The sequence below is a fragment of the Pipistrellus kuhlii genome, unplaced genomic scaffold, assembly GCF_014108245.1.
Source record: "Pipistrellus kuhlii isolate mPipKuh1 unplaced genomic scaffold, mPipKuh1.p scaffold_m20_p_20, whole genome shotgun sequence".
NCBI lineage: Eukaryota > Metazoa > Chordata > Mammalia > Chiroptera > Vespertilionidae > Pipistrellus > Pipistrellus kuhlii.
This window is the reverse complement of record NW_023425516.1, coordinates 11,801,794-11,827,493: the sequence shown is the minus strand read 5'-3', so window position 1 is coordinate 11,827,493 and position 25,700 is coordinate 11,801,794. Positions and strand designations below refer to the sequence as shown.

The following is a 25,700-nucleotide window of genomic DNA, read 5'->3' as shown; positions in this document are numbered from 1 at the left end:
CACAGTAATTTCTAGTGTAATTCAAACTTTTAGGATCTGATAGTTTTGTGTACTAGTATAAAACATACCTTATTTTATTTATTTATTTATTTATTTATTTACTTATTTTTAAAATATATTTTATTGATTTTTCACAGAGAGGAAGGGAGAGAGATAGAGAGCTAGAAATGTCGATGAGAGAGAAACATCGACCAGCTGCCTCTTGCACATCCTCTACTGGAGATGTGCCCGCAACCAACGTACATGCCCTTGACCGGAATTGAACCTGGGACCTTTCCGTCTGCAGACCGACGCTCTACCACTGAGCCAAACCAGTTTCTGCAAACATATCTTATTTTAAAAAAATTTGAGCACTAAATCAAGTTATGAAATGCAGCCTCTTAATAAAAATAATGTAAAAACACTATCAACAGGTCACAGTCTCCTTTATAAGTAATCCTCTTGTCTCAGGTCTCGAATTTCTTAATAATAGGCATCTGTGTTCTTGTTGGAACACTTTAGTGAATTTGGTATTAAGACATTTGTTTGTTTTTTCCCCCCTTTCCCTGACAGCTTAAGAAAACCATGAAGCAGGCACGTTACCATCTGGCATCCTTTAAAACTATGAGTAAAAAATTTTCAGCAGTGTTTCCACGTGATATAAGGGAAAGCTTTTCCACTGATGAGGTAAATTAATTTCTAATTATTTTTTAAAAATAGAGATAAGAATACAGATAAATATTTATATATAATTTCAACATTATTTACAACCGTAAAATAATTGGAAATAACCTTAAATATCCAATAGCAGGGAACGGTTAAAAAATTATGATATATCAATAAATAGCCATTCTAAAAAAAAAAATCATGATTTCAAAGAACATCTGAAGAGAAGGGAAAGTGTCTGTGAGATAAAGTTTATTGAAAAGAGTAGGATACAAATTTATATACAATATAATCTCAATTTAAAAAAATCATTCAACAAATATTTATGGAACATCTATAAATGCCAAGACATTGTGTTAGAAGCACGTGAAAGTTGGACAAAGATCCTCAAGGAGCTTCTGTGCTGTGGGGAGGCATATAATAAAGAGATATCTATTATATATAGAATATAATTTCTAATATATATTCTAATATATATCTAACTCAATATATATCCTAATATATATATTATATATAGAATATAATTTCAAACAGTAAGTGCTATGAAAAAAAAATAAAGTAAAATAAAGAGATGGGGATAGAATGCTATGTGCATAGACAAAAGCCTAGAAAGAAGTGGATCAAGAAGTTAATACTGCCGAAACCGGCTTGGCTCAGTGGATAGAGCATCGGCCTGCAGACTGAAGGGTCCCAGGTTCAATTCCAGTCAAGGGCATGTGCCTTGGTTGTGGGCACATCCCCTGTTAGGGTGTGTGCAGGAGGCAGCTGATCGATGTTTCTCTCATCAATGTTTCTACCTCTATCTCTTTCCCTTCCTCTCTGTTAATAGTGATAATTTCTGAGTAGTTGTATTACAGGTGATTATTATTTTCTTTTCTTGGTTTTCTTTACTTAAAAATTACTTTATAATGTATATATTTTGCTTTCTAATTAGGAAAAAAAATACCATTATTTTTTAAAAAGAAAGAAATTGCTTTATTTATTTATTTTTTTAGATATATTTTATTGATTTTTTACAGAGAGGAAGGAGAGGGAGAGAGAGTTAGAAACGTCGATGAGAGAGAAACATCGACCAGCTGCCTCTTGCATACCCCCTACCGGGAATGTGCCCACAACCAATGTACATGCCCTTGACCGGAATCGAACCTGGGACCCTTCAGTCCGCAGACCGATGCTCTACCACTGAGCCAAACCGGTTTTGGCAAGAAATTGCTTTGATTCAACAGATAACATAAGAGTGAAAATTGGAACCCAAATGTGGAGCTAGATGAAAAAGATACTTAAGGCTATACTTGTAAAATAACACTGTTTTGGTACCTATTTATCTCAGTGTTCACATATTTGAATGCTAAACTCCTGTACTTTCCTTTGTTTACCTAATTTTGGGATTTTTAAGTTTTGGTAGCAGCATCTAGAAAAATGGACCATTAGGCTTTTTCATTATTATTATTATTATTATTATTATTAATATTATTTTGCTACCATAGACTCTGTTTTATTTAGATCTTTCTGAGTCTTGCTTCTTGATTAGTATTCTTTAATATTTTCCTAGATTATAAATATATATTTTATTTTTGTATTTTTTTTCTTAAGTATCTCAACAGTCCAAAAATACTTGTCACTTATATGTTTGCAGATGGTAGAATACTAAATTATAATGTCTCCTTCTCCAATGTTAAGAAATTTATAGTTAAATATCAAAATACAAGTGGGCAGTGGTGTGTATCTATATGTGGCATTCTTCTAGTTGCATTCATACTGGTTACCTTTTCCTAAAGAGCATTGCCTTATTGAGACTCAAGGTAGAGTTCCTTTTGTATCTAAATTCTTCTCAGTGGCTTGGTATCTTGACAATTTTCATACCTACCCTAGATTTGGATTGACTCAAGGGTACTGTTAGAGGCGATTGGACACAGTCTCATAAACCAGAGAAAAGGGGTTATTTGATGCTAGAGATTGATATTTTATATTGTGTGGAACATGTTCAAACTGTTCAATTGTTTTTTCCCACAAAGAGTACTGTTCACAGTTTTGAGTGTACATTTTTGCACTTCTTTTGTAATGTCCTGTTTTCGTAATATTGGACTATATTGACCTACTAAAATTATAGTAGTAGTATGGTAAAGCCTAGGTTGTTATTACAGTCACATTGTTCCCACCTGTAATAGGTGGGTTTTTAAAATTTTTATATATTTATAATTTTTCCATTTTTGTTTGTGTGTTCTTTAGGAGCCTGACTCTGAGGAATCTTCATCGATTACGGTAGACAAGAAAGGGAGAGAAAAATTGTTAAGGCAGAACCAACAGGGTTTCCCTTCTGAAAAGAAGAACGAAGCGTTCAGCAGAGGTCAGGTAAAGCAGAGTGAAAGGAGTTAGTATAATAGAAATTAAACTAATCTGATTTAGACTAGGGATGCCAGTACTGTTGTATTGGTTTGGGGTTGTAGATTTAGGTTACGTGGAACAAAGACAATAATTTCACATTTTAGTCTAATAAATATGAGAACCATATCCTTTTAAGATAATTTTAAGAGTCTCTGTAAAACCTATATTTGATGTTTATGTTCACTTTTAGAAAGCACAATTCAAAAATCCATTATGTGATGTAATAGAAGAGGAACAGCTAAGTAAGCTACATCCTCAGGATGCTCTGCCAGAAACCCAGGATTATCTTTCAGAAGACCAAGATGATCTGCTGGAGACCCAGGGTGATCTGACAGGAGTGCAGAGTGTTGAGCTAGAAGCCCAGAATATTAAGCCACATTCCCAGGCTGTTGAGCTGGCAGGCCAGCCTATGGAAGACCAAGTTGTTGAATCCAAAGCCCAGGCCATTGAACGTAAAGTCCATGTTTTCAAGGTGGAACCTCAGTATCTGATGTTGGAAGCCGGGAATGTTGAACCAGAAGATGGAAATATGTTGGGTATTTTATCCCCAAATCAGGCTTTTCTACCCAAAGACCAGAGCATTCTACCCAGTGATCAGAATATTCCACTCAAATGTCAGGACCAACATTTTTTACGCAAAGATCAGCATTTTTTCCCCAAAGACCAGGATATTCAACCCAAATATCAGGACCAGGATTTTATACCCAGATTTCAGGTAAAATAGAGTGGGAAGGAGATAAAACAAGAAGAAATAAGATACTTAAGGTTTGGAGTGAGTTTTGCAGGGTCTGATTTGGAGATTCATAGTTGGGAAAGATAACATCCTGGTTGATTTCTAAAAACTCTGGAGTTCTCATTAAATCTTAAAGTAATATCAACAGCATGTTACCCCTGTCTGGACACACACACACACACACACACTCTCTCTCTCTCTCTCTCTCTCTCTCTCTCTCTCTCTCTCTCTCTCTCTCTATATATATATATATATATATATATATATATAAAATTGATTTCAGAGAGAGAGAGAAATATCAATGATAAGAAAGAATAATCAGTTGTCTGCCTCCTGCATGCCTCCTGCATGCCCCCCCCCCCCAGAAGCCCTTGATCAGAATCAAATCCTGGACCCTACAATCCCCAGTCCAATGCTCTACCCACCGAGCCAAACCAGCTAGGGCTGGACAATTTATTTTAAATAAAATCTTTATTAAGGAAACTATTTCTGGCAGCCATAATCTGCTTTCACAGCTAAAGATGGGCAAAGGAGTGGCCCACAAGTGGCCAATAATATCTTTTACCCGGTTCCAAGGCCAGCTCTCTCCTAGAGATCACTTAGACCAGAAGAAAGACGTCAGGGATTAGCAGGAATTACTTAGGGGTGTGGCTGGGCTAATGTGGAATAGAGTATAGTGTTTTGTTTTATTCCATAAGATGTCCAGTTATTCTCTGACCTCAGAGAACTCCAGAATTCTCACTATAGCCTAAAGCACTATTGGTTAACATGTCTTTCTAACTGAACAATTGCTATTTTGTGTTTGTCTCGTCTTAGAAAGCAAGTTAAAGCAGCCAGCATCAATTTGGGTAGGTAGGAGAGGGAGAAAGGTATTTCCATCAAAATCAGGCCTCCATCAGGGACATGGTAGAACAGAAAAGAGAGAGAGGCCAGCAAGAACTGAGTTGTTTAGGGTTTAGTTTGGAGCTTGCAGAAATTGTTCTCAGCTAGAACGGACAAAAAGTGTGGTTTCCTGTTTTATTCGATAGTATCCTAAGTTTAAAAATTACCATAAAGTTCACAATAAAGCCCAGCCTGTGATTGCTATCATATTCCTCCTACTAGACAATTTACATTTATTATTTTTTCTTTTAGAAAGTCCGCTTCAAGGAGCATTATTCTGTTATAAATGAGAAAGGGAGAGATGACTTTTGTCTGGCAAGTTATCAGTCTCCGACTCCTAAAGTCCAGGACCAGATGTTCATCAGAGATCAGGTAGAATGGAATAAGAGATAAATGGGAAGTAAAGTGCTAGATTTTAGACATTCTCATCAACTGGTGATGTGCAGTGTAGAGTCAGGTGCAAAGGTCCCTATCTAATGAACAGTATCAGTCAAATCAGAAAGCTAATAAACCATGTTCAGATTCTTCTTTTTGTTGTTATACCTCACCTGAGGATATTTTTTTTAAATTGATATTTATATAGAGTGCAAGGAAGGGGGAGAGACAGACAGAGAAACATTATGTGAGAGAACCACATCAATTGGTTGCCTCCTGTATGCGCCCCAATTGGGGCCAGGGATCAAACTTGTGACACGGTATGTACCCTTGACTGAAATCAAAAGAGACCCTTTAGTCCGCAGGCTGATGCTGTACCCACTGAGCCAAACCGACTAGGGCACCATGTTCATATTCTTAATGTAGAATCAAACTCTTTTAATTTACTAAGATGACATTACAACTTTTGCTGAAGCTTGTGGAATTACCTTGCTGTAACTGCCCTGACATGAATAAAGTAGGAAGAAGTAGCAGATCCTAAATTACTTAAAATTATAGGTGTTTGTCAGACTATTCTGTACATGGTTTGGGATTAAAAATTAAGGCCTACAGAGTTGAGCTAAAAGTGTCACATTCTTGTTCAGATAAAAATGTATCAGAATATCTTTACCTGATACCATTTCCTTGGTACCATTTCACTGAAGCCTATAATATTATGATTAGCATGTTGTCCCAGTGAGACAATTTCTTTTCTGTGTTTTTGTTTGTTCCTTTAGAACATGTTTTTCAAGCAGCCATCATCTTTTCTGAAAGAAGTGGGAGTGAGAGATGAATATCCTATGGAGTATCATCATTATGTTAACCCTCAAGTCCAGGACCATGCCTCCCCTGGAGATCAGGTAGAACAAGACAGTGGGGAGGATGTCACTTTGCAAAGGAGTAACAGAGACAAATTACTTAAGATTTGGACTGGGGCTTATCAAGCTAGCTTGTACGTAGGATACATAGATTGAAGGCTTCTGGAGTTAGGTTAACAATATCGTCTTTTCAGTTCTTTCAAAATGAGCCCCTTCTAAAGACTCCAGATGAGAAAGTGTACCTCTGTCATTTGGGTTAACCGAGAGAGAGGTTTTATATAATATTGGTTGGTTAACAGTAAATTTTTTTTTAAAACTCTATTCCTGTAGCCTATTTATTTGGCCTTATACATCTGTAATATCTATAATAATAAAAATGTAATGTGCTACTTAGATTGGACGTCCTTCCGGACGACCTTCCGGATGAAGCCAGGGCTACAAGTGAAGCCCGGGTCCCAGGTGCCTGAGGGATGCCGGTACTGGCAGCCGGGGAAAGGAAGGTCTTCTCTTGCACAAATTTTGTGCATCGGGCCTCTAGTTATTTTATAAATGCTGAAGGGATTCTACACTTAGTCAATGGATGCAGGATACCAAACCCGGGCATCCAGTTTGCAGACCAGTTATGATAGATACAAGTTATTTGCTGCCTCAGAACTTCCTGAACTTTACTATCTCTAGTGTTTGTGCATGAATCATTGGGGACACCAAATAGGAGTACTTGTGGAAATGACACAACTCATCTCCTGGCTTTTCCTTGGGAAAATACTAGCAACATTATAAAAACACTAGAGGCCCGGTGCACGAAACTGTGCACTGGGGAGGGGTCCCTCAGCACAGCCTGCCCCCTCTCACATACTGGGAGCCCTCAGCGGATGTCCTGCTGATGGCTTAGGCCCAGTCCCTGTTGGAGCAGTCTGGCCTTTCTTTGCGGGAGGCAACCAGGCTGTTCAGGGGAAGGCGCCAGTCCCATCACCCCGCTATTGCAGCCACTGCCAGTCACCACAGCCACCAAGGTATTTTCATCAACATGAAAAAATGATAACTTTCTTTAGGCATTTTCAAGATGTGCCTTTCATAAGATATGACATTTCTTTCTTTTTCTTTTCTTTTCATCCTCACCTAAGGATATGTTTCCATTGATTTCTTTTTCCCCCCCTTCCCTCTGGTTCCAGGCTCAGCCACTTCCCAAGCCTACAACCTCCACTCCAGGCTGTAGGCTTGGGGAGCAGGCACACCCCCGCCCCTCCAATGGCAGGCATAGCCCCTTCCCAAGCCTACAGCCTCTACAACAGGTACACTCGTCCCCCAAACCTAAAGCTTCTGTGGGATGGCCAGCTGGGAGTGACCTGGGTGCCGAGGAGGTTCCTGGAACCCAGTTATGTATGCAAATTAACTGCCATTTTTATTGGGTTAATTTGCATACTCACTCTGATTGGCTGTGGGTGAGGTGGAGGTATGGTCAATTTATATGTTTCTCTATTATTAGGAAAGATTGCCTTGTTGCTTTATCTTCTTTTAACTATGCTATTGAATAAATAGTTTCCCTATGCAGAAAGAAAAAGTAAAAGAACAGTCTGGGTTTTGCTTTAAAATAAACCAGAAAAAAAGTGGGAGATAGATGAAAAAATAAAGTGTTGTCCATTATTGAAGCTGGGTGAAGGGTATCTTGGGACTCATTATACTGTGTTTTTTCTCTAGTTTGATGTGTGTTTGGAAATTTTATATTAAACACACACCCCTTTGTGAAATTATCCTACCCTAGAATCATTATTCTGGGATTGTCACTGAAATCTACATTATTGTCACTAACCCATCGTTTTTACTTAGACAATTAGTTTTTATTTTATTTTAAATAAATCTTTATTGTTCATATTATTACAAATGTTCCTCATTTCCCCCCCCCCCCCCATTGCTCCCCTCCACCAGGTTCCCACCCCACCCTCTGCCCTTTCCCCACCCCCCTTGGGTGTTCTTGTCCTCATCCATAGGTGCACAGTTTATGTTCAGTCTCTTCCCACACCCCCCTCTCCCCTTTTCCCAGTTCATGTGTATAATATTTTTTATTTCGACAATGTATTCTTTATTTCTTGTTGATCCCTTATTATTTCTTGTTGATCCCTTATTATTTCTTGTTGAACCCTTATTAATTCTTGTTGATCCCTTTTCATCTCCTCATAGGTCTTATCGACCTTTTCTAGGAAATTCTTGAAAAACCTTATAAGCGTGGTTTTGAACTCTATATCCAGTCTCTTCTTTCCCTCCATTTCTTTTGTTTGTGATCTATTTCCTTGTCTCGGCATTTTCACAGCTTCCCCGAGTTGGTAGGGTGGCTTTGTGTGCTAAGGTGTCCTATATGGTTCAGTGAGTCAGCCTCCCAGTTACCTGAGGTGGACAGTCTTGGTGTCAGTTTTGTATTTTGTTGTTTCTTTAAAACAACTATACCAAGCAATCCTGCCCCCCCCCCCCTTTTTCTTTTGAGAAATGAGAGTTTGAAACAGGAATTGCTTCTGCAGTGCCATTGGTTTGTTTCACCCAGAATTCAAGACCTAGCTTCTCTAGAGAACAAGCAGAGAATGCTCTAGTAAGGAGTAAGTAGCAGAGAGTAAATTGCTTAGGTTTTGGCTCAAGATTGACGGCAATGTGGTAACTGCCCTGGGGGTTTAGTTTTAAGGTCAGTAATAACGGACAAAGATACAATATCCTTTGTTTTGTGATATATCACACCATCTGACCTATGAAACGACTTCAGGCCTCTTCACTGAAGCATTTACTGTTGCCCTGGCATGATGGTCCTGCTTGGAAAATGTTCAGTGTTTATGAGTCTTTTAGCACAGGAACTAGGAGCAGGCCTCACATAATATGACAGTTGAGACATAGAGAGGGGAGTTATTTCTGGAGTGCCATGAATATGTCGTGCATTAAATCCAGGATTCAAGCTCTGCCAGAGAGCAGGTAGAGCAGAGTATGGTAAAGAGTAAGTAAGCAGTAAGAAGTAAATTAGAGTTGGATCTGGGCTATGCTACTAACAACAGTGATAATGATGATGGTGATAGTGTTGTCTCTTAATAATATTAGTAACATTAATATTATTATGATTGACAGCTTGCATTTTTATGTTAAAATTATTCTAGAACCTTATGTCCATTGTTTTTTCTTGTTTTTTTAAAAAATATATTTTATTGATTTTACACAGAGAGGAATTGAGAGGGACAGAGCGTTAGAAACATCGATGAGAGAGAATCATCGATCAGCTGCCTCTCGCACACCCCCCACTGGGGATGTGCCCGCAACCAAGGTACATGCCCTTGACCAGAATCGAACCCGGGACCTTTCAGTCCACAGGCCGACGCTCTATCCACTGAGCCAAACTGGTCCCGGCTAGAATCTTATGTCCATTGTCTCATTTAATCCTCACAATAACTCTGGGAGATAGATTTTGTTATTATCCTTGTTTTATAGATGAAGAAACTCCCATTGCTTTGTGGATACGGTTAAGGTCCAAATAGTGCACAGGAATAGGTCTACTTTTAGGCCATACTGTATCATATTCTTCTGACCTATTTAGAGGACCTTAGGGCTGTCATTGCAGCCTATAGTATTTTTACTACCAATATGCCACTGCTCATACATTTGGTGGGTGCTTTTGTATCTTTTTAGAGCTTAGACTCCAGGCAGCAGCCATCTCTCAGGACAGCTGAAAGAAGGCAAGATATGTTTCTGGATGGCCATCAGCATCTTCCAGCCAAGCACCAGAGAGAGGCTTCCAGCAGAAGGCAGGTATGAGCAGTAGAATGCAAACAGGAGTGTAGGCACTTACTGAGCTGCAGGTGGTAAGGCTGAGCAAAAATCAGATTCTTGTTTTATGTCATAGAGTGTAAAGCCTATCCTGACCTAAAATTACTCTAGGGCTGTCGCTGAAGCCTACTGCATTGTCAGGAGCACTTGTTGCCTATTTTGTATTTTATATGTATGTTCTTTGTGAAAGGTGTATATCTGGTGGCTATTCTCTTTTATGGTGTGAGAGGAGAAGAATGAGTGGTTTCTGAAAGGGGAAAGGTCAGGGGGATCTCACAGCTAATGGCCAGGACTAGATCTCCCTCATAAGCTGCTAGAGCATATGGCAGGGTCAGCAAGAAATAAACTATTCAGAGTTTGGACTGGAGCTTGTTAGGGTTTTGTAATATTGTCTTAAGTGTTGGTGTTTTTGAGTAAAGATCAATGGTTTTTCAAGAAAATCTATACTAATAATAGAGGAATATGCAAATTGTCCAGGACGCCATCACAGTAACAGTAATGACCAGCAGGCTGCGTCAGGCAACAGTAAAGGCCAGCAGGGAGATTATGAGGGACTACCAAATGACTGAACAGCAGGCTGCATGGGGCGACCAGGCCTGCATGGGGGTTAGTGGGGGATGACCAAACGACTGAACAGCAGACGCATGGAGTGACCAGGCCGACGGGCGGGGGATCCTGGATTCTCTTGCTACCTTTATTTCTGTGTCCAATTTTAAATGTTATAAGACTTTGGCTTCTGTCAAAATTCTCTAAAAAATATTGCATCCTTTTTGTTTGCAGCAGCATCACCTGGCTGGGTTCAGGCTCTCAGTCGTTTCTCACCTTCTGTGAACAGTGACTTCAGTGTTAGTTCAGTTCTCAAAGCCTTCGCTGTCCTCCTCCAGGTCCACCCCTGTTCACACACAGCTCAGGGTGACTCTGGGATGTGTGCCAGTTCATACACGGAATTAAAGGATCCTCTTTTCTAGCTCGCTCCCCTTCAGGATACCCACCCTCTACACTCCCAGATCCCACTGACGACAATTTTTCTTATAGTCAAGAGGGAGTCAGTGGGAGGGGGGCATTGGGAGGCAATCGTGGGCTTACTCCTTCACCAGTGCTGGAAGTCTAGTTTTTCTTACTTTTTTGAAAGCAGAAAATAATTTTATTCTAAAAAATATATATTTTATTGATTTTTTTATTTTTATTTTATTTTTTTACAGAGAGAAAGACAGAGGGATAGAGAACTAGAAACATTGACCAGCTGCCTCCTGCACACTCCCTACTGGTGATGTGCCCGCAACCAATGTACATATCCTTGACTGGAATCGAACCTGGGACCTTTGAGTCCACAGACTGAGCCAAACCGGTTTCGGCAATAATTTCGTTTTTATTGTAGCAGAAATAAATCCAAACAGAAAGGAAAAACTCCACAAAAATTCCAGAGAGAACCATCATAAGCCTTTTGCTATTTCTCATTTTTCAATTTTACCATAACAAATAAAGAAATCACTTTAAAAAGAATAGCCTTATTGAGATATACAGTCAAATCTTGTCATTCACGGCAGTTATGTTCTATATGGTTGCCTCAAACACCAAATTAGTGAATACCAAACCATTGCTCCTAGGGAAGATATGGGTTAGATTCTGGGAGCATCTGATCACATTTTTGTTAGCTAATAAATACATTACCTTATTGTATATGAACTGTTTAAAGACCCCTTATTTAATATAGCATTCTAGAGGCCCAGTGTGCACCAAATTGTGCATGGTTAGGGTCCCTCGGAAATCTGCCCGCTCACCAGGCCCTGCTGCCACCCCCTGGTTCACCATGGTTCCCCGATTGCAGCATGACCCCAGTTCCCCAGAGCCTGTGGGCTGGGTGCAGGGACCAAGAGATCGCCATTTCTCCCTCTCCTCGCCCTGCTGCCACTCACCTTGGTTGGCTGTGGTTCCCCATTCACCAAGCTGTGATTGGAGCCTGAGGGCTGGGAGAAGGAGCAAGAGGTCGCTGTTGTGCCCACTCATCAGTCCTGCCTCACCCCGCTGCCACTGACCTCAGTTCGCAGTGGTTCCCTGATCTCCGCATCGCTCTAGTTCCCAGGAGTCTGCGGCCAGGGGGAGGGACCAAGATGTTGCTGTTCCACTCGCTCTCCAGTCCTGCCCCGCCCGCTGCCACTCACCTCGGTTCACTGAGGTTCCCCATTTGCTATCCTGCTATCAGATACTGCCAAGAGGTGCTCAGTGCACTTCATGGTGACTGGTCGTTTGGTCATCCTGGTCGTCACAGACACTGCCATATATATATATATATGTGTGTGTGTGTGTGTGTGTGTGTGTGTGTGTGTGTGTGTGCGCGCGCGCATAGATATATATAGAGTTGAGTTTTTGCCTTTCAATTATTGAGTTATGTGAGTTCTTAGTATATTCTATATATAGGTTCCTTTTTAGTTACATGATTTACAAATGTTTTTTTCCCCCATTCTGTGGTTTGTATTTTTACTTTCTGGATGGTTTCTTTTGCAGCCACAAAAGTCTTAATTTTGATGAAAACCAGTTAATCTATTTTTCTTTTTGTGGCATTTGATTTTGGTGTTCCTGTAAGAATTTTGTATCTCTTACATTTAGGTCTGTGATTCACTTTGAGTTAAGTTTTGTATGTAGTGTTAGATAGGGGTCTAACTTTATTCTTTTTCATGTGGATATCCAGTTATCCTAACACTTAGTTGAAAAGATTATTCTTACTCATTGAATTCTGTTGGCACTCTTGTCAATAATCATTTGAGTGTGAATAAAGGGTTTATTTCTGAAAAGTGATTTCTACTTTGTTGATCTATATAATCTATTCTTATCCTGGTACCACACAATCTTTGATTACTCTACTTTTGTAGTAAGTTTTGAAATTGGGAAGAGTGAGTACTCCAACTTTGTCTTCTATTCTAGTATCATCTCAGCTATTTTGGCTCCCTTGCATTTTTGTATAAATTCAAGAGTCACCAAGGCAAACCAGCGAGGGTCTGAATCTTTTTCTTTGGTTTATTGTTTTTATTTGGTTAATTCATTCTGAAACTGCTTCTTTTTATTCTTTTTAAAATTTTATTCATATATATTTTGAATTTTATGATATATATAAAATTATAAATCATAATTTTATATATGTCAAATTTTTATTATATATACATATATATGGGTTTTTATTCAGTTGAGCTCAAGGTTGCAGGAGAAAATAATCAATAGATGGAAATATCAAAAGTGTACAGGAACTAACTTTTAGCAGTTTTGTCACTTTGTTTGACTGGACTTTTTAACAGGTTTATGATAAATATCAATCAGGATGGAACACTGAATTCCAAACTCCACTAGGACTTCAGTTTGAAGTAAATCAAGAAGAAGACAAAAAAGAGGTATGTAATGATAAATGCTTTTGGACACCAGTGTTTCTATTGTAACAATATATGTGAAATTAGGAATAATTTGTTGTGTCCTAATAATTAAGAGCTAATACTAAAAATTTCATAAAGGTTAAGAAATTACTTGAGTCGTTTTAATATGTTAAACTTCTAAGCTCCTAGGATTTAGGGTACCTTGATGTGAAATCAGAGATATTATCCTAGTGAATTTCTTCAGTTGGTGACATTTGCCACAATAACTTATTTAAAGGGAGATTTCTCATTTATGGCTTTCTTTTTGCCTCCTTTTTCAATCCAAATTAGTTTAAACCAACAATTTTTAACACTGACCATGCACCAGTATTAGATGTGGAGCTTTTTTCAGATATATATTGTTTTTGGTATCTGAAAATGTAGGTTTGGGTCATCTGTATTTTTAAAAAAGTATCACTGATGATTGTGCTGAATCTTCAATAGTGAGAACTGCTATTAGACTTTTAATGCTTTTACTAAAGGTTACAAACATTTCCTTGTGTATCCAATTGCCATTTGAGTAGCTTATGTCCTTAAAAGAGAATATATAAACCCAGAGGTATGAATGTATCACACATAATAGTAGCACTTGGGTTTGTTATACCTGTTCCCTTTAAAAGTATAATGCTCTTATATTCCTCAGTCCTCCTTTGCTCCCCACCACTTTAGGCTAGGCTTAGAGTGTGGTTTTAATTTTGAAAAGTTAGTGACTGCTCTTCTGTTATGAGATACGTCTCACATTCTTTCTGTGGCCCTGCTTCTATGGTACTTACTATTTGATAATAATAATAAATATAGTATATATTTTATCATACCAAATATAGACATTTCCCCAAGTGCCGTTGACAGGGGACTGTACTAAGAGCAAACTAAATTAGTACTTCTTTTTCTGACCTGTCTATAACATGTAATAACCATGTGCTTGAAGATATAAAGGTCTGGCTGTATGTGATATCCTGAGCCACTGTAAATAGAAGGAAATGAAGGACTTAGTTCCATGTGGCTTCCATATCATATCGTTTTCTTGTCTAAGGCCCAAAGATAATTTCTTCTCTCTTGGAAAGGGCTCTGAGAGCAGAATCTTAACAATTTTAACTTCTTTCCTTTAGCGTCAAAAGCGGTACCTGAGATATAGGCGACTTTTCATGGATATTGAAAGAGAAAAAGTAAAAGAACAACAAAGGCAAAAAGAATACAGGAAGAGAATTGAAAAGTGAGTTTTTTGATCCTCATTGTGATCCTTAAATTACTAGTTAAGGCGATTTGAGAAGCTAAGTTTTAGAAATAATCAGGTAGTGGTTTTGCCTTCTCAGCCATAGTAGGAACAACTATTTTTGATCTGGATAAAAGTAATAATAGATGTTTAAGGGCTATGTTTTTAAACGGTTATAGTTAAGCAGAAAGTACAAAGGGTTCCCACTTACCCCCTGCTTCTTCTACTGTTAACATCCTGTACCACCATGGTGCATTTGTTTTAACTGATAAACCTATGTGGACGCATTATAATCCATATTTTACATTTGGATTCGCTCTTGGTATAGTAGATTCTTACAGTTTTGACAAATGTATAATGACAGGTACCCATCATTGCAGTATCACACAGAATAGTTTCACTGCTCTAAAAATCCCGCCCTACACTGTTTATTCATCTCTCCCTCCCCCAGTCTCTGGCAACCACTGACCTTTTCACTGTCTCCATTGTGTACTGTTTCCAGAAAGCCGCAGAGTTGTAATCGTGCAGGATGTAGCCAAAAAGCCTGTTCAGTTGACTCCTTTCACTTAGTAATACACTTTAAGGTTCCTCCAACGCCTTTTCATGGCTCGGTAGCTCATTTCTTTTTATTGTCCAATAATATTATATTGTCTGAATGTACCACAGTTTATTTATCCTTTCACCTGCTGAAGGACATACTGGTTTCTTCCAAGCTTTGGCAATTATGAATAAAGTATCTATAAATACAGGTTTTATGTGGGCATACATTTTTAACTCCTTTGGGTAAATTCCAAGGAGTGTGTTTGCTGGATTGTATGGTAAGATTTTGTTTAATTTGGGTAGACGTTGCCAAGCTTTCTTTCAAAGTGGCCAAACCATTTTGCATTCCACCAGCAGTGAATGAGAATTCTTGTTGTTTCACATCCTTGCCAGCATTTGGTGTTTTCAGTGTTTTGGCTTTTGGCCATTCTAAGTATCTAATAGTATCCCATTGTTTTAATTTGCAATTCCGTAATGACGTATGATGTGGAATATCTTTTTATATACCATTGGCCCTGGAACAATGTTGGGCACCAACTCCCCCGCACAGTTGGATATCTGCATATTGCTTTTGACTCCTCAAAAACTTAACTACAGTCATCTCATATCTATGGGAGAATGGTTCTAGGACCCCCTATGGATACCAAAATCTGTGGATGCTCAAGTCCCTTATATATGGTAAGGCATTGGCATTGGCATTCATGGATTCCTAACTATAGATTGGAAATACTGTTACCATCTGTGGTGATTGAGTCCACACATGCAAATTTGGATTTTATCCTGAAAACAGGAGCCATATAGAGGCATTGTGGGGAACAGATAAGATGACTGCAACTAGATATTAGAAGATCATTGAAGTAATACACTTAGAAGGTGAGAGGTGAAATTAAATTTTAAACGAAGTCCTATTATAATAAACGTACTGTGTGTCAAGCACTTTACATAATTGTCTCTAATTGGTACACAGTCCTGCAGGGTAGTGGTGACTACTCTTCCCTGAGTGTTTACAGTGTGCCAGGCACAGTGTTGAGTGTTTTAGAGGCATTAGTTCATTTCTTCACTTCAGTAACCTTGTGAGGTAAATTTTATTCTTTTCCTTTTACAGATGAAAAAAATGAACTCTAGAGAAGTTAAGTAACTTGCCTAAGATCTTACTTAGCGATAGATCTGGGATTCTACCCCAGATTTATTTGACCCCAGCACCTAACCTCTTTGGATCTGTAACACAGTCTTATAGATAAGCCAGGCCAGGAGGCAATGAGGAGAAGGCAGTTTTAAGAGCACACGAGGATAATTGATAATTTTGTCAGAGAATTCAAGCATAAATTTTAGGTTTATGGTTTAAGCCACCAGGTAAATGGGGTGCTATAAAGCAGATTTGCCAGGAAGGAGTAGGTAGAGGTGGGGAGTATACATTTAATTTGGAGCATATTGGGTTTGGCGTGCTTAAAGGAAATCCAAGTAGAGAGTCCAGTAGGAAATAATTCAGTTATTTTTAGTAATGATTTTAAAAATCTCTAAGAAAGAATGCTGTCAGAATCAGGAAACAGGAGACAGGAAGGTTGAAAGAAAAACAGGATCAGCAGGCAAAGATTAGACCTACTAGATTAGACCTTAATCCTGTTCTGTCAAAGAGGCAGATTTCTTCCACTTCCTTGAGAAGTTATTTTTCTAACAGGGCACCTCTTTAACTCCTGAAGTAAAGCTGTTTCTTAATCTTAGAAGTAGAATTTCTTTTAACTTTGTAAAAGATTAGTAGTGTGGCCTTATCTTATGATAGATGACTGAATAACAAGAGTTTTTGAGTTGTTGAAATGATAAGAATACTAGAGGCCTGGTGCACAAAGTTTGTGCACTGGGGGAGGGGCTTAGCCTGGCCTATGCCCTCTTGTTGTCTGGGAGCCCTCGGGGGATGTCCGACTAACAGCTTGGGCCCTCTCCCCACAGGCAGTCGAACATCCTTAGCACTGCCACAGAGGCAGGAGAGGCACCTGCCACCACTGCTCTGCTCACCAGCTGCGAGCTCGGCTTCTGGCTGAGTGGCACTCCCACTGTGGGAGCACACTGACCACCAGGGAGCAGCTTCTATGTTGAGCAGGATCGGGCCGAAACTGGCTCTCCAACATCCCCGGAAGGGTCCCAGATTGAAAGATGGTGCAGGCAAGACTGAGGGACCTCACTGGTACATGATCGGGGCCAGGAAGGGATGCAGGAGTTTGGTCAGCCTGGGAGGAACTGCGGGAGGGCACCAGGGCATGTCTGGCCCATCCTGATCAGCTGGACTCCAGCAGCAAGCTAACCTACTGGTCAGAGTGTCTGCCCCCTGATGGTCAGTGCACATCGTGGAAAGTGGTTTAGTGGCCTTAGCATATCATTAGCATATTATGTTTTGGTGAACAGATGGTTGGACACTTAGCATATTAGGCTTTTATTATAGAGGGCACTTTTAATGTAGTTTGCCTGTGATTTATTTTTAGGAGTCTCTTTAAAATGTAAATATTGATGTCTACTTGTTTCATTGTGCAAATACATGGGATAGCAATATTATATTAGTCCCTTAAAAAATTTTTTTAAATCAACCCCAATCGGTTTGTCTCAGTGGATAGAGCATCAGCCTGTGGACTCAAGGGTCCCAGGTTCGATTCTGGTCAAGGGCATGGACCTTAGTTGCGGGCACATACCCAGTGGGGAGTGTGCAGGAGGCAGCTCATCAATGTTTCTAACTCTCTATCCCTCTCCCTTCCTTTCTGTAAAAAATCAACAAAATATATTGTTTTAAAATATTTTAAAATCATAGTTGACATTCAGTATTATATTCATTTCAGGTAAACAACATACTAGTTAGACATTTAGATAACTTCCAAAGTGATCTCCCCTGGTAAGACCTTTACCCACTTGGCACCACACATAGCTATTACAATACTATTGACTATATTTCCTATTCTGTACTTTACATTCTCTTGACTATCTTAACTGCCAATCTGCACTTCTTAATCCCTTCACCTTCCCCCTTCCTGCCTCCAGCCCCCTTCCCAACTGGCAACCACCAGTTTGTTCTCTCTCTATATGACTTTGTTTCTGTTTTGTTTGTTCCTGTTATTTAGACTCCACATATAAGTGAAATCATATGGTATTTGTTTTTTTCTGACTTATTTCACTTATAATACCCACTAAGTCTATTCATGCTGTTGCAAATGGTAAGATTTCATTCTTCTTTATGGCCAAGTAATATTCCATTGTATATATGTACCACATCTTTATTCAATTTCCTGTTGAACACTTAGGTTGTTTCCATATTTTGGCTATTGTGTATAAAATGTTCTTCATTGCCTTTTGTTACAGCCTTTGTTTTAAAGTCTGTTTTTGTCTGACATAAGTATTGCTATTCCAGCCTTTGTTGTTGTTTCCATTTGTATGAAATATCTTTTTCCATACCTTTATTTTCAGTTTATGTTTGTCTTTCAATCTGAAGTGAAGTGGGTTTCTTGTAGACAGCATATATATGAGTCTTGTTTTGTTATCTATTCAGCTACCTCATGTCTTTTGATTGGAGTATTTAATCCATTTACATGTAAAGTGATTATTGATAGGTATATATTTATTGCCATTTTCTTTCTTTTTAAAAAATGTTTTTTATTTATTTCAGAGAAGGAGGGAGAGGAAAAGAGAGGTAGAAACATCAATGATGAGAGAGAATCATTGATTGGCTGCCTCCTGCACGCTCCCTACTGGGAATCAAGCCCGCAAACCTGAGCCAAACTGTCTATGGCTATTGCCATTTTCTTTATAATTATGTCCCTCTTTTTTTATTTTCTTAAAGAAGTCCATTTAACATTTCTGGTAATGCTGTTTTGGTGGCAATGAGCTTCTTTAGCTTTTCTTTTTCTAGGGCGCTCTTGATGTCTCCGTTAATTCTAAATACTGGTAATAGCCTTGCTAGGTAGAATAATCTTTGTTGTAGGTCCTTGCTTTTCATCTGTTTGAATATGTTGTGCTGGTTCCTGTGGTCTGCAACATTCCTGTTGAGAAATCAGCTGACAGTTTTATGGGACCTACCTTGTTTGCAATTTATTGCTTTTACTAGAAGTCTGACAATGGTTTCAGAATACCTTTAACATACCAGCAAACTACAATAATTATATTCACATCAGTGCTTGGGGGGAAAAAAACATATATTGACATATTGATTTCTGACCTAGTTTAATTTTTATTGTGTTTAAAATCTTCTTATATTTATGCAAGAGGCCTTAAAAGACACCAGAAAAGATTAAAACCGTGTTTATAAAATAATTATTTATAACAACTTTTTAATGTATCTTTGTCATTTCTTTCTTTTTTAATCCTCACCAGAGGATATTTGTCCATTGATTTTCAAATGTAGTGGAAGGTGAGGGCGGGGGGCGGGGGGAGGGGGAAGAGAGAAGAGAGAGAAAGAATTATGGTCATGAGAGAGATATATTGATTGTTGCCTTTTTCACACACCCTGACCAGTTTCGGGGATTGAACCACAATGCAGGTATGTGCTGTTGACCTGGAATCAAACTTGAGACCTTTCGGTCTGTGGGCCAACGCTCTGACCACTGAGCAGGGCATCTTTGTCATTTTTATTTGATGATCCTTTTGAAACTACTGTATGGCAATAGTTCTTAACCTGAGAATCTGACCAAAGCTATGGATTCTTTTCCCAGAAAAATACCATTGAAATACTACGGTGGAAATGTCAAATTGGCAAGTAGTTAAATAGGTTTGAATTTTAGGGGAACAGTCCATGATGGACTGTTACAGGTGGTAGTGGATGGTAACTGACAACAGGGATACAACAATAGCTATCCAGTGTGAATGAATCAAAATTATACCTTTTTTTTTTTTTTTTTTTGTCAGATTGGCAAAAAATGTTTCTTGGTGTGCCTCAGAATTTTAGTAATGTGTTTATGTGTGCCATGAGATGAAAAAGGTTGAAAATTGCTGTCCTGGATGGATTAAATGACCTGTACGCCATTAATTTTAAGAGAGAGCTGGTTTAGTGGAACAATTCATAGGTCTTAAAGCCATATTGGAGGGGGTGAGGACATCAGGAAATAAAGACAGGGGATAAGTGGAGAGGCTGATTCCATCATTTATAGTAACTGCCCTGTTATTAAGACCTCGGTGCCAATATTTGAAAAACAATAATTATATTTTTCAAATATTGGTATAGGGAATAATTGGTATAGGGAATTATAAGTGACTTAGCTTTCCTATTGTCATTCACTTGGTTCTATTTAAATTTTACCAATGAAAGCCTCAATTTCATTAATTATTTACAGAAACATATTTGCCTTTTTCATAAGGTAAGTAGTTGTTGAACTAAGCAAATATGAATGACCTCAAAATACTTTTCTTTACTGGCTCTCAGAATAAAATTTCTATGTTAGTAGATCCTGAACCAAGAGCCCCTGTGATCTTTTAACTCTAGTTAGAGAGCAAGGCAACATATATTTTCAAGTCAGTTGTGAATGAGCATGTGCCTGTTTTGACCTTTCTCCCACATCACCTTTCTCACATTCCTAGGTCACTGCTTTATATGTCTTTACTTTTTAATCTAACAAAAGGAACACCTTAATTCCCCTGGAGTAATGGATAGCCCAAAGTTTCCAGTAGTCAATGATTTATTAAGAGTGTGAATTGATTTCATACTGCTGTTCAGAAAATAGTAACTCATTTGTTTCAAAGTAATTTTTAGAAACTAAAATTATCAGCATATGTTTATAAGTTCTAGTCCTGAGTTAGTCCTATTTCTTAACAAAAGTTCTTTACTTAGGTTTCTTATGAATCAATGAATTATTCATTTCCTCTCTACTTGTAGATGGTTTTAAAAATAAGTATAAAAATATTCAAGAAACTGCACATATCTAAAGTATAAACTTAGATATTTTGACATATGAAATATATGAAACCACTACCATAGTCAAGATAGTGAAAATATCCACCATCTTCAAAGGTTTCCTGATGCCCATGGTAGCCCCTCTTTCCTGCCTGATCCCTTCTCCTCTGGACCACTGGTTTGCTTTAGGTCACTATAGATTAATTTGCATTTTCTAGTTCATACAGTGTGTGTGTGTGTGTGTGTGTGTGTGTGTGTATGTGTGTATGTGTGTATAAAAGACTAAAATGCAAAGTGTCACCTCAGGATTTCAACTGGGAGACCGGTTCGATTATTCGCTATGATGTGCGCTGACCACAAGGGGGCAGCATGGAATGAAGGAAGGCCCCGACCAGCCAGCAGCCGTAAGGCTCCAATTGGCCCTGATCACTGGCCAGGCCTAGAGACCCTACCCATCCACAAATTTCATGCACCGACCTCTAGTATGTACGTATGTTTGTGTGTGTGTGTATATGTACACACACACACACACACACACACACACTCTTGTGCTCAGCTCCAATTACTCCACATTGTTATTTTGAGATTCATCCTTATTGTGTGTATAAAGAGTTCATTCACTTTTGCTATTGAATAGTATTCCATTGTATGTATATATCACAATTTGTTTAATCATATATGGGTTGGTAGACATTTGAGTTATTTCCAGTTATTTGCTATTACAAATAAATAGTCATGTACAAGTCTTTCAAAATACCTTTTCTCTTTGGCAAATACCTGGGAATTTATATGAGAGGTATAAATTTATTTTTTTTTAAAGAATCTGTCAAAATGTTTTTCAAAGTGGTTATACCATTTTATATTACCATCAGCAGTGTAAGTTTCCTTACATCTTCACCAATACTTCATATGGTCAGTCCTTTTTATTTTAGCCATTTGAATATAGGTGTGTAGTGGTATCTTATTACGGCTTAATTTGCATTTTCCGAATGACTAAAGTTCTTGAGCATCTTTTCAAATATATATTGTTTTTTGTTGAAATTTCTGTTCAAATCCAAATTTTTAAATTAGTTGTCTTATTGTTGAGTTTTAAGAGCTTTTACATTAATTCAGATATAAGTCCTTTAGCCAATATATGCTTTGCAAAAATTTTCTCCCAGTCTGTAACGTGTCTTTTCATTAAGAAAAAAAAATGTTTTTATTGATTTCAGAGAAGGGGAGAGAGAGAAGAATATTGATCGGCTTCCTCCTGCATGCCCCCTCCTGGAGATTGAGCCCACAACCCAGGTACATGCCTTGACTGGGAATCAAACTGGCAACTACCTGTTGTATGGGACAACGCTCAACCAACTGAGCCACACTGGCCAGGCTTCAGTGTATTTTTCATCTAAAAAATTAAAGTCTTATTAAGATGCTTGATTTCATCTTTTTCATATCTTAATTTTTGAACATATAGAATATAGTTATAATAAATAACTTTTAATATTCTGATGTGCTAATTCTAATAACTGTCAGTTCTACATTGGCTTTGATTGCTTGATTATGCTCTTCATTATGAGTTGTGATTTCCTTCTTTTTAGCATGCTGGGTAATCTTTGATTAGACGTCCATCATTATGACTTTTACTTTGTTGGTTGCTGGATATCTTTATATTCTTATGAATTTCCCTGAGCTTTGTTTTCAGAGACAGTTAAGTTACCTTGGGGCTTTTCTTTTACAGTTTGTTAGGTGTGTTTGGAGCAGTGCTCGGTCTAGGACTAATTATTATTTCCCCCAACTGTCAGATCGTCCTGAAAACTACCCAGTGCCGTGTGCACGATGAGTTTTTTAAGTCTGACTGGTGGAATGAGGCACTGTTCCCTGATGTCCCTTTAGATGGCTCTGTCCCTCACTCAGGCCTTTCCTCACGTGCACGCACAGTACTCTGCTGGGTGTTAGAAGGAGCCCCTCTGTAGGTCTCTGAGTCCTCTCTCTGAGCAGCTCTCTCCTCTCTGGTATTCTGTCTTGTGAACTCTGGTTGCCTGTGTGTCCCTGCACTTTCACCTTCATCTCCTCAGCTCAGGGAATCCACTAGGCTCTGCCTCAACTGCTCTGCCCTGTGCTGCTGCCTGGAAACTACAGCCAGTAAGCTCGGGCAGTTACTGGGCTCACCTCATCTGTCAAGGATCATTGTCTTTCGTTGCCTGATGTCCAGAATTTTGAAAACAATATTTTGTGTGTGTGTATTTTGTCTGGTTGTTTAGTTAGTTGGCTGGTTTGTTTGTTTGTTTGTTTATGTACTAGAGGCCTGTTGCAGGAAATTGGTTTAAGGGGCTCCGCCACGAGGCCACCTCCTCTGCCTCAGCCCTGCCTGCCGCCACCTTGGCCCTCGCAGCCCCAGCTTCGTCCGGAAGGTCGACCAGAAGGATATCCAGTAATTAGCCTATTATGCTTTTATTATTATAGGTTTGGTTGTGGAGGGTGGCAGGGAAGGTCTGATTTCTGGACCCTGTTACTCCATTTTTGCCAAAATAGAAGTCCTGTCTACTTATAGTTTTAATCTCAGAAAGCTCTTGTACTTGGATTCTTATAGACAAATTCTTGATAGTAACCTCTCATTTCCATTTGAGAGGCTCTCTCTATATACATGAGCTGTAGGATAAACTCAGATGAACCAGCTGGAGTTTTAGAAGCTGTTCCAAACTGATTTTCTGACTCCCTTAATTCTGGGAATTTCCTGAGTTATTTGGACCTAGAAGTTCATTTTAAATAACGATTTAAAAGAAAAATTCCTAAATGTGTTATGATTTTATTCTCAGAATTAAGAGAAAGAAAGAGCAGCAACGTTATGCTGAAGAGCAGAGGCTATTAAGAAGGAACTTTCAAGAAGAGCCATATTCAGGGGAGATGAGCGAAATGTTAGCGCAGCTACAGCTCGAGGAAATGAAAGAAGCCAGAGAAAAACAGCAACGAAGAGAAAGGGAATACCAAAGGTACTTCCAATTTTTTTGCATGAAATTCTGGATCTAGAGGAGACTTACGCTCATTCTCTTTCTAATGGTTCACTGATCATACTGTGTTTCTATAGGTATCTAGAAGCTTTAAGGGTCCAGATCCGAGAGAAAATGCAGCTTTATAATATTACTTTACCTCCACTATGTGGCTGTGGTCCTGACTTTTGGGATGCTCACCCTAATACCTGTGCCAACAATTGTATTTTCTATAAAAACCACAGAGGTAAGTCTCTTCAAGGAATGGTTATGGCCTGGTGGCAATTTTTTAAAAGTAATTTAGCATTTATTGAGTGCTTACTATAAGCCAGAGGCTGTGACAACCCTTTACAAAACAACCCCGAGGCAATAGAAATAAGTGATAGTGAGTTCTATTTCTCTTTGAGATCTGTTATCATCCTGTGTTTCTATTTCATCATTGATGTTTCTATTTCTCTTTCCCTCTCCCTTCCTCTCTGAAATCAATAAAAATAAAACCTTACAGATCTGATGATGCCATTTTCCTATTCTCAAATCTCTGGGTTTTTACAGTACAAAATGCACAGCCTATTTGGTATATTTTCTCTCTGGCCCCACACAAGACTCTCTAGCCTTATCAAACTTGCTATTGTCACACACCAATACATGTCACATTTTTTGTTATACCTTTGGGACCTCACATGTTGATTCCCTGCCTAAAATGCCTTCTTTTCTTTACTCTTATTAAACCTTCAGACCATCTGAAATGTCCACTCTCAAATAGTTTAATTCATTCCAAACTTCATTATGTGATGACATCTTGTGTGTGTCTCTGGGTTGACAGTCTTGCACTGCAATTATTTTTGTCCATCCTCTCCATTATCTTTTCTGTCCTCACGGAGAGTTTGGCATGTAGTAAGTACTCAATAAATATTTACTCAATAGGTAAAGTTAATACCTATGAAACTGGGCGGAGAAGCAGTAGTAATAGGAAAGAGGTTGGGAGAGCTGTTTAAAATGTGACTTCATTCATCAATGTTCAACCTTTATTTGCAGCATATACCCGGGCACTATATTCAGTCATCAATTCCTGTGATACTCCTAGGTGGACCTTGAGTCTTCGAGCTGCCATTCATAATTTTGCTTCTGCATACAGACGGACTTTGAAATATGTATATTTAGAATCTGAAATCAACTGTTAGTATTTCAGCCTTCAACTTAAAATCAGCTCTCTGAGAGATGGTTTAGGAAAAACTGTTGAAGTGTTAATCTGGAAAGAAAGACTGCCCGTGTAACAACAGTCTCTACAATTATATTGGAACCATTGTTTCCGTCTCCATCTTGGGACCATGATGGAAAGTTGACTTCCATACTTGTCTCTTTGCTATGAACCATGTAGACTCTTATTGTTTTAAAAACGATCAATCAGACCAGTAAGGTTTATCTTACTTTGCTCTGTTTCGATCTGAAGAGATCATGAGAAATTTTGGACATTATCTTGTTTATTGTCTTTCTAAAACTGTATCTTTGAGTCTTAACAGAATTGGAAATGTCTGGATGAAGCAGAAAAGAAAGATGATGAAATGAGTTTCTGAGCATCAGTGGCCATCTAGATTCCTGCAGCTTTTCTAGTTGTGTATATAACAATTAGAGATAAAAAGGATTTGAATTTGATGCACTTTTTTTCTAAAAATTTCTTTTGGGGGGAGGGTTGGTTTGTGTGTGTGTGTTTTTTAACTTATTACCTCTTTCACCATTCAGTGAATTGGGCATAAACCTTTTTAATTTTATAATTTTTATTGCCAAAAAAGGGAAAATAAACCCTCTGTTTTTTGAGCATCTTCTTTGTGAAATAATTATGAGTGACATTTCAAAAGTGAGTTTGAAGTCAAAGTGAGTAAAATTCTGCCTCAGTTCCCAATCTTTTAAAAATGTGGTGAATGGCATACCTACAGAACAGATGAAATAAAAATTCCTATAGTTAGTATTAATTTGTTATTTTTTATAGTGCTTTTTAACATAAAATATGAAAAGGTTTAATATTGTGAATTAAAGCACACTGG

The 25,700-nt window shown here is 38.4% G+C and overlaps 1 protein-coding gene across 2 annotated transcripts in view; it reads left to right on the top strand.

The window, feature by feature from the left end:
* Positions 1–25,476, top strand: part of CCDC15 (coiled-coil domain containing 15) — a 37,861-nt gene extending 12,385 nt beyond the window's left edge. For both annotated transcript variants that reach the window (XM_045585471.1, XM_036449371.2), the window contains exons 5-15: positions 553–666; positions 2,875–2,997; positions 3,221–3,745; positions 4,898–5,017; positions 5,797–5,919; positions 9,535–9,654; positions 12,963–13,055; positions 14,183–14,286; positions 23,488–23,661; positions 23,757–23,905; positions 24,694–25,476. In XM_045585471.1, coding sequence (XP_045441427.1) covers positions 553–666; positions 2,875–2,997; positions 3,221–3,745; positions 4,898–5,017; positions 5,797–5,919; positions 9,535–9,654; positions 12,963–13,055; positions 14,183–14,286; positions 23,488–23,661; positions 23,757–23,905; positions 24,694–24,839 — 1,791 coding nt within the window. In that variant the 3' untranslated portion in view covers positions 24,840–25,476. The remainder of the gene's footprint in view (positions 1–552; positions 667–2,874; positions 2,998–3,220; positions 3,746–4,897; positions 5,018–5,796; positions 5,920–9,534; positions 9,655–12,962; positions 13,056–14,182; positions 14,287–23,487; positions 23,662–23,756; positions 23,906–24,693) is intronic.
* The last annotated feature ends 224 nt before the right edge of the window (positions 25,477–25,700 follow it).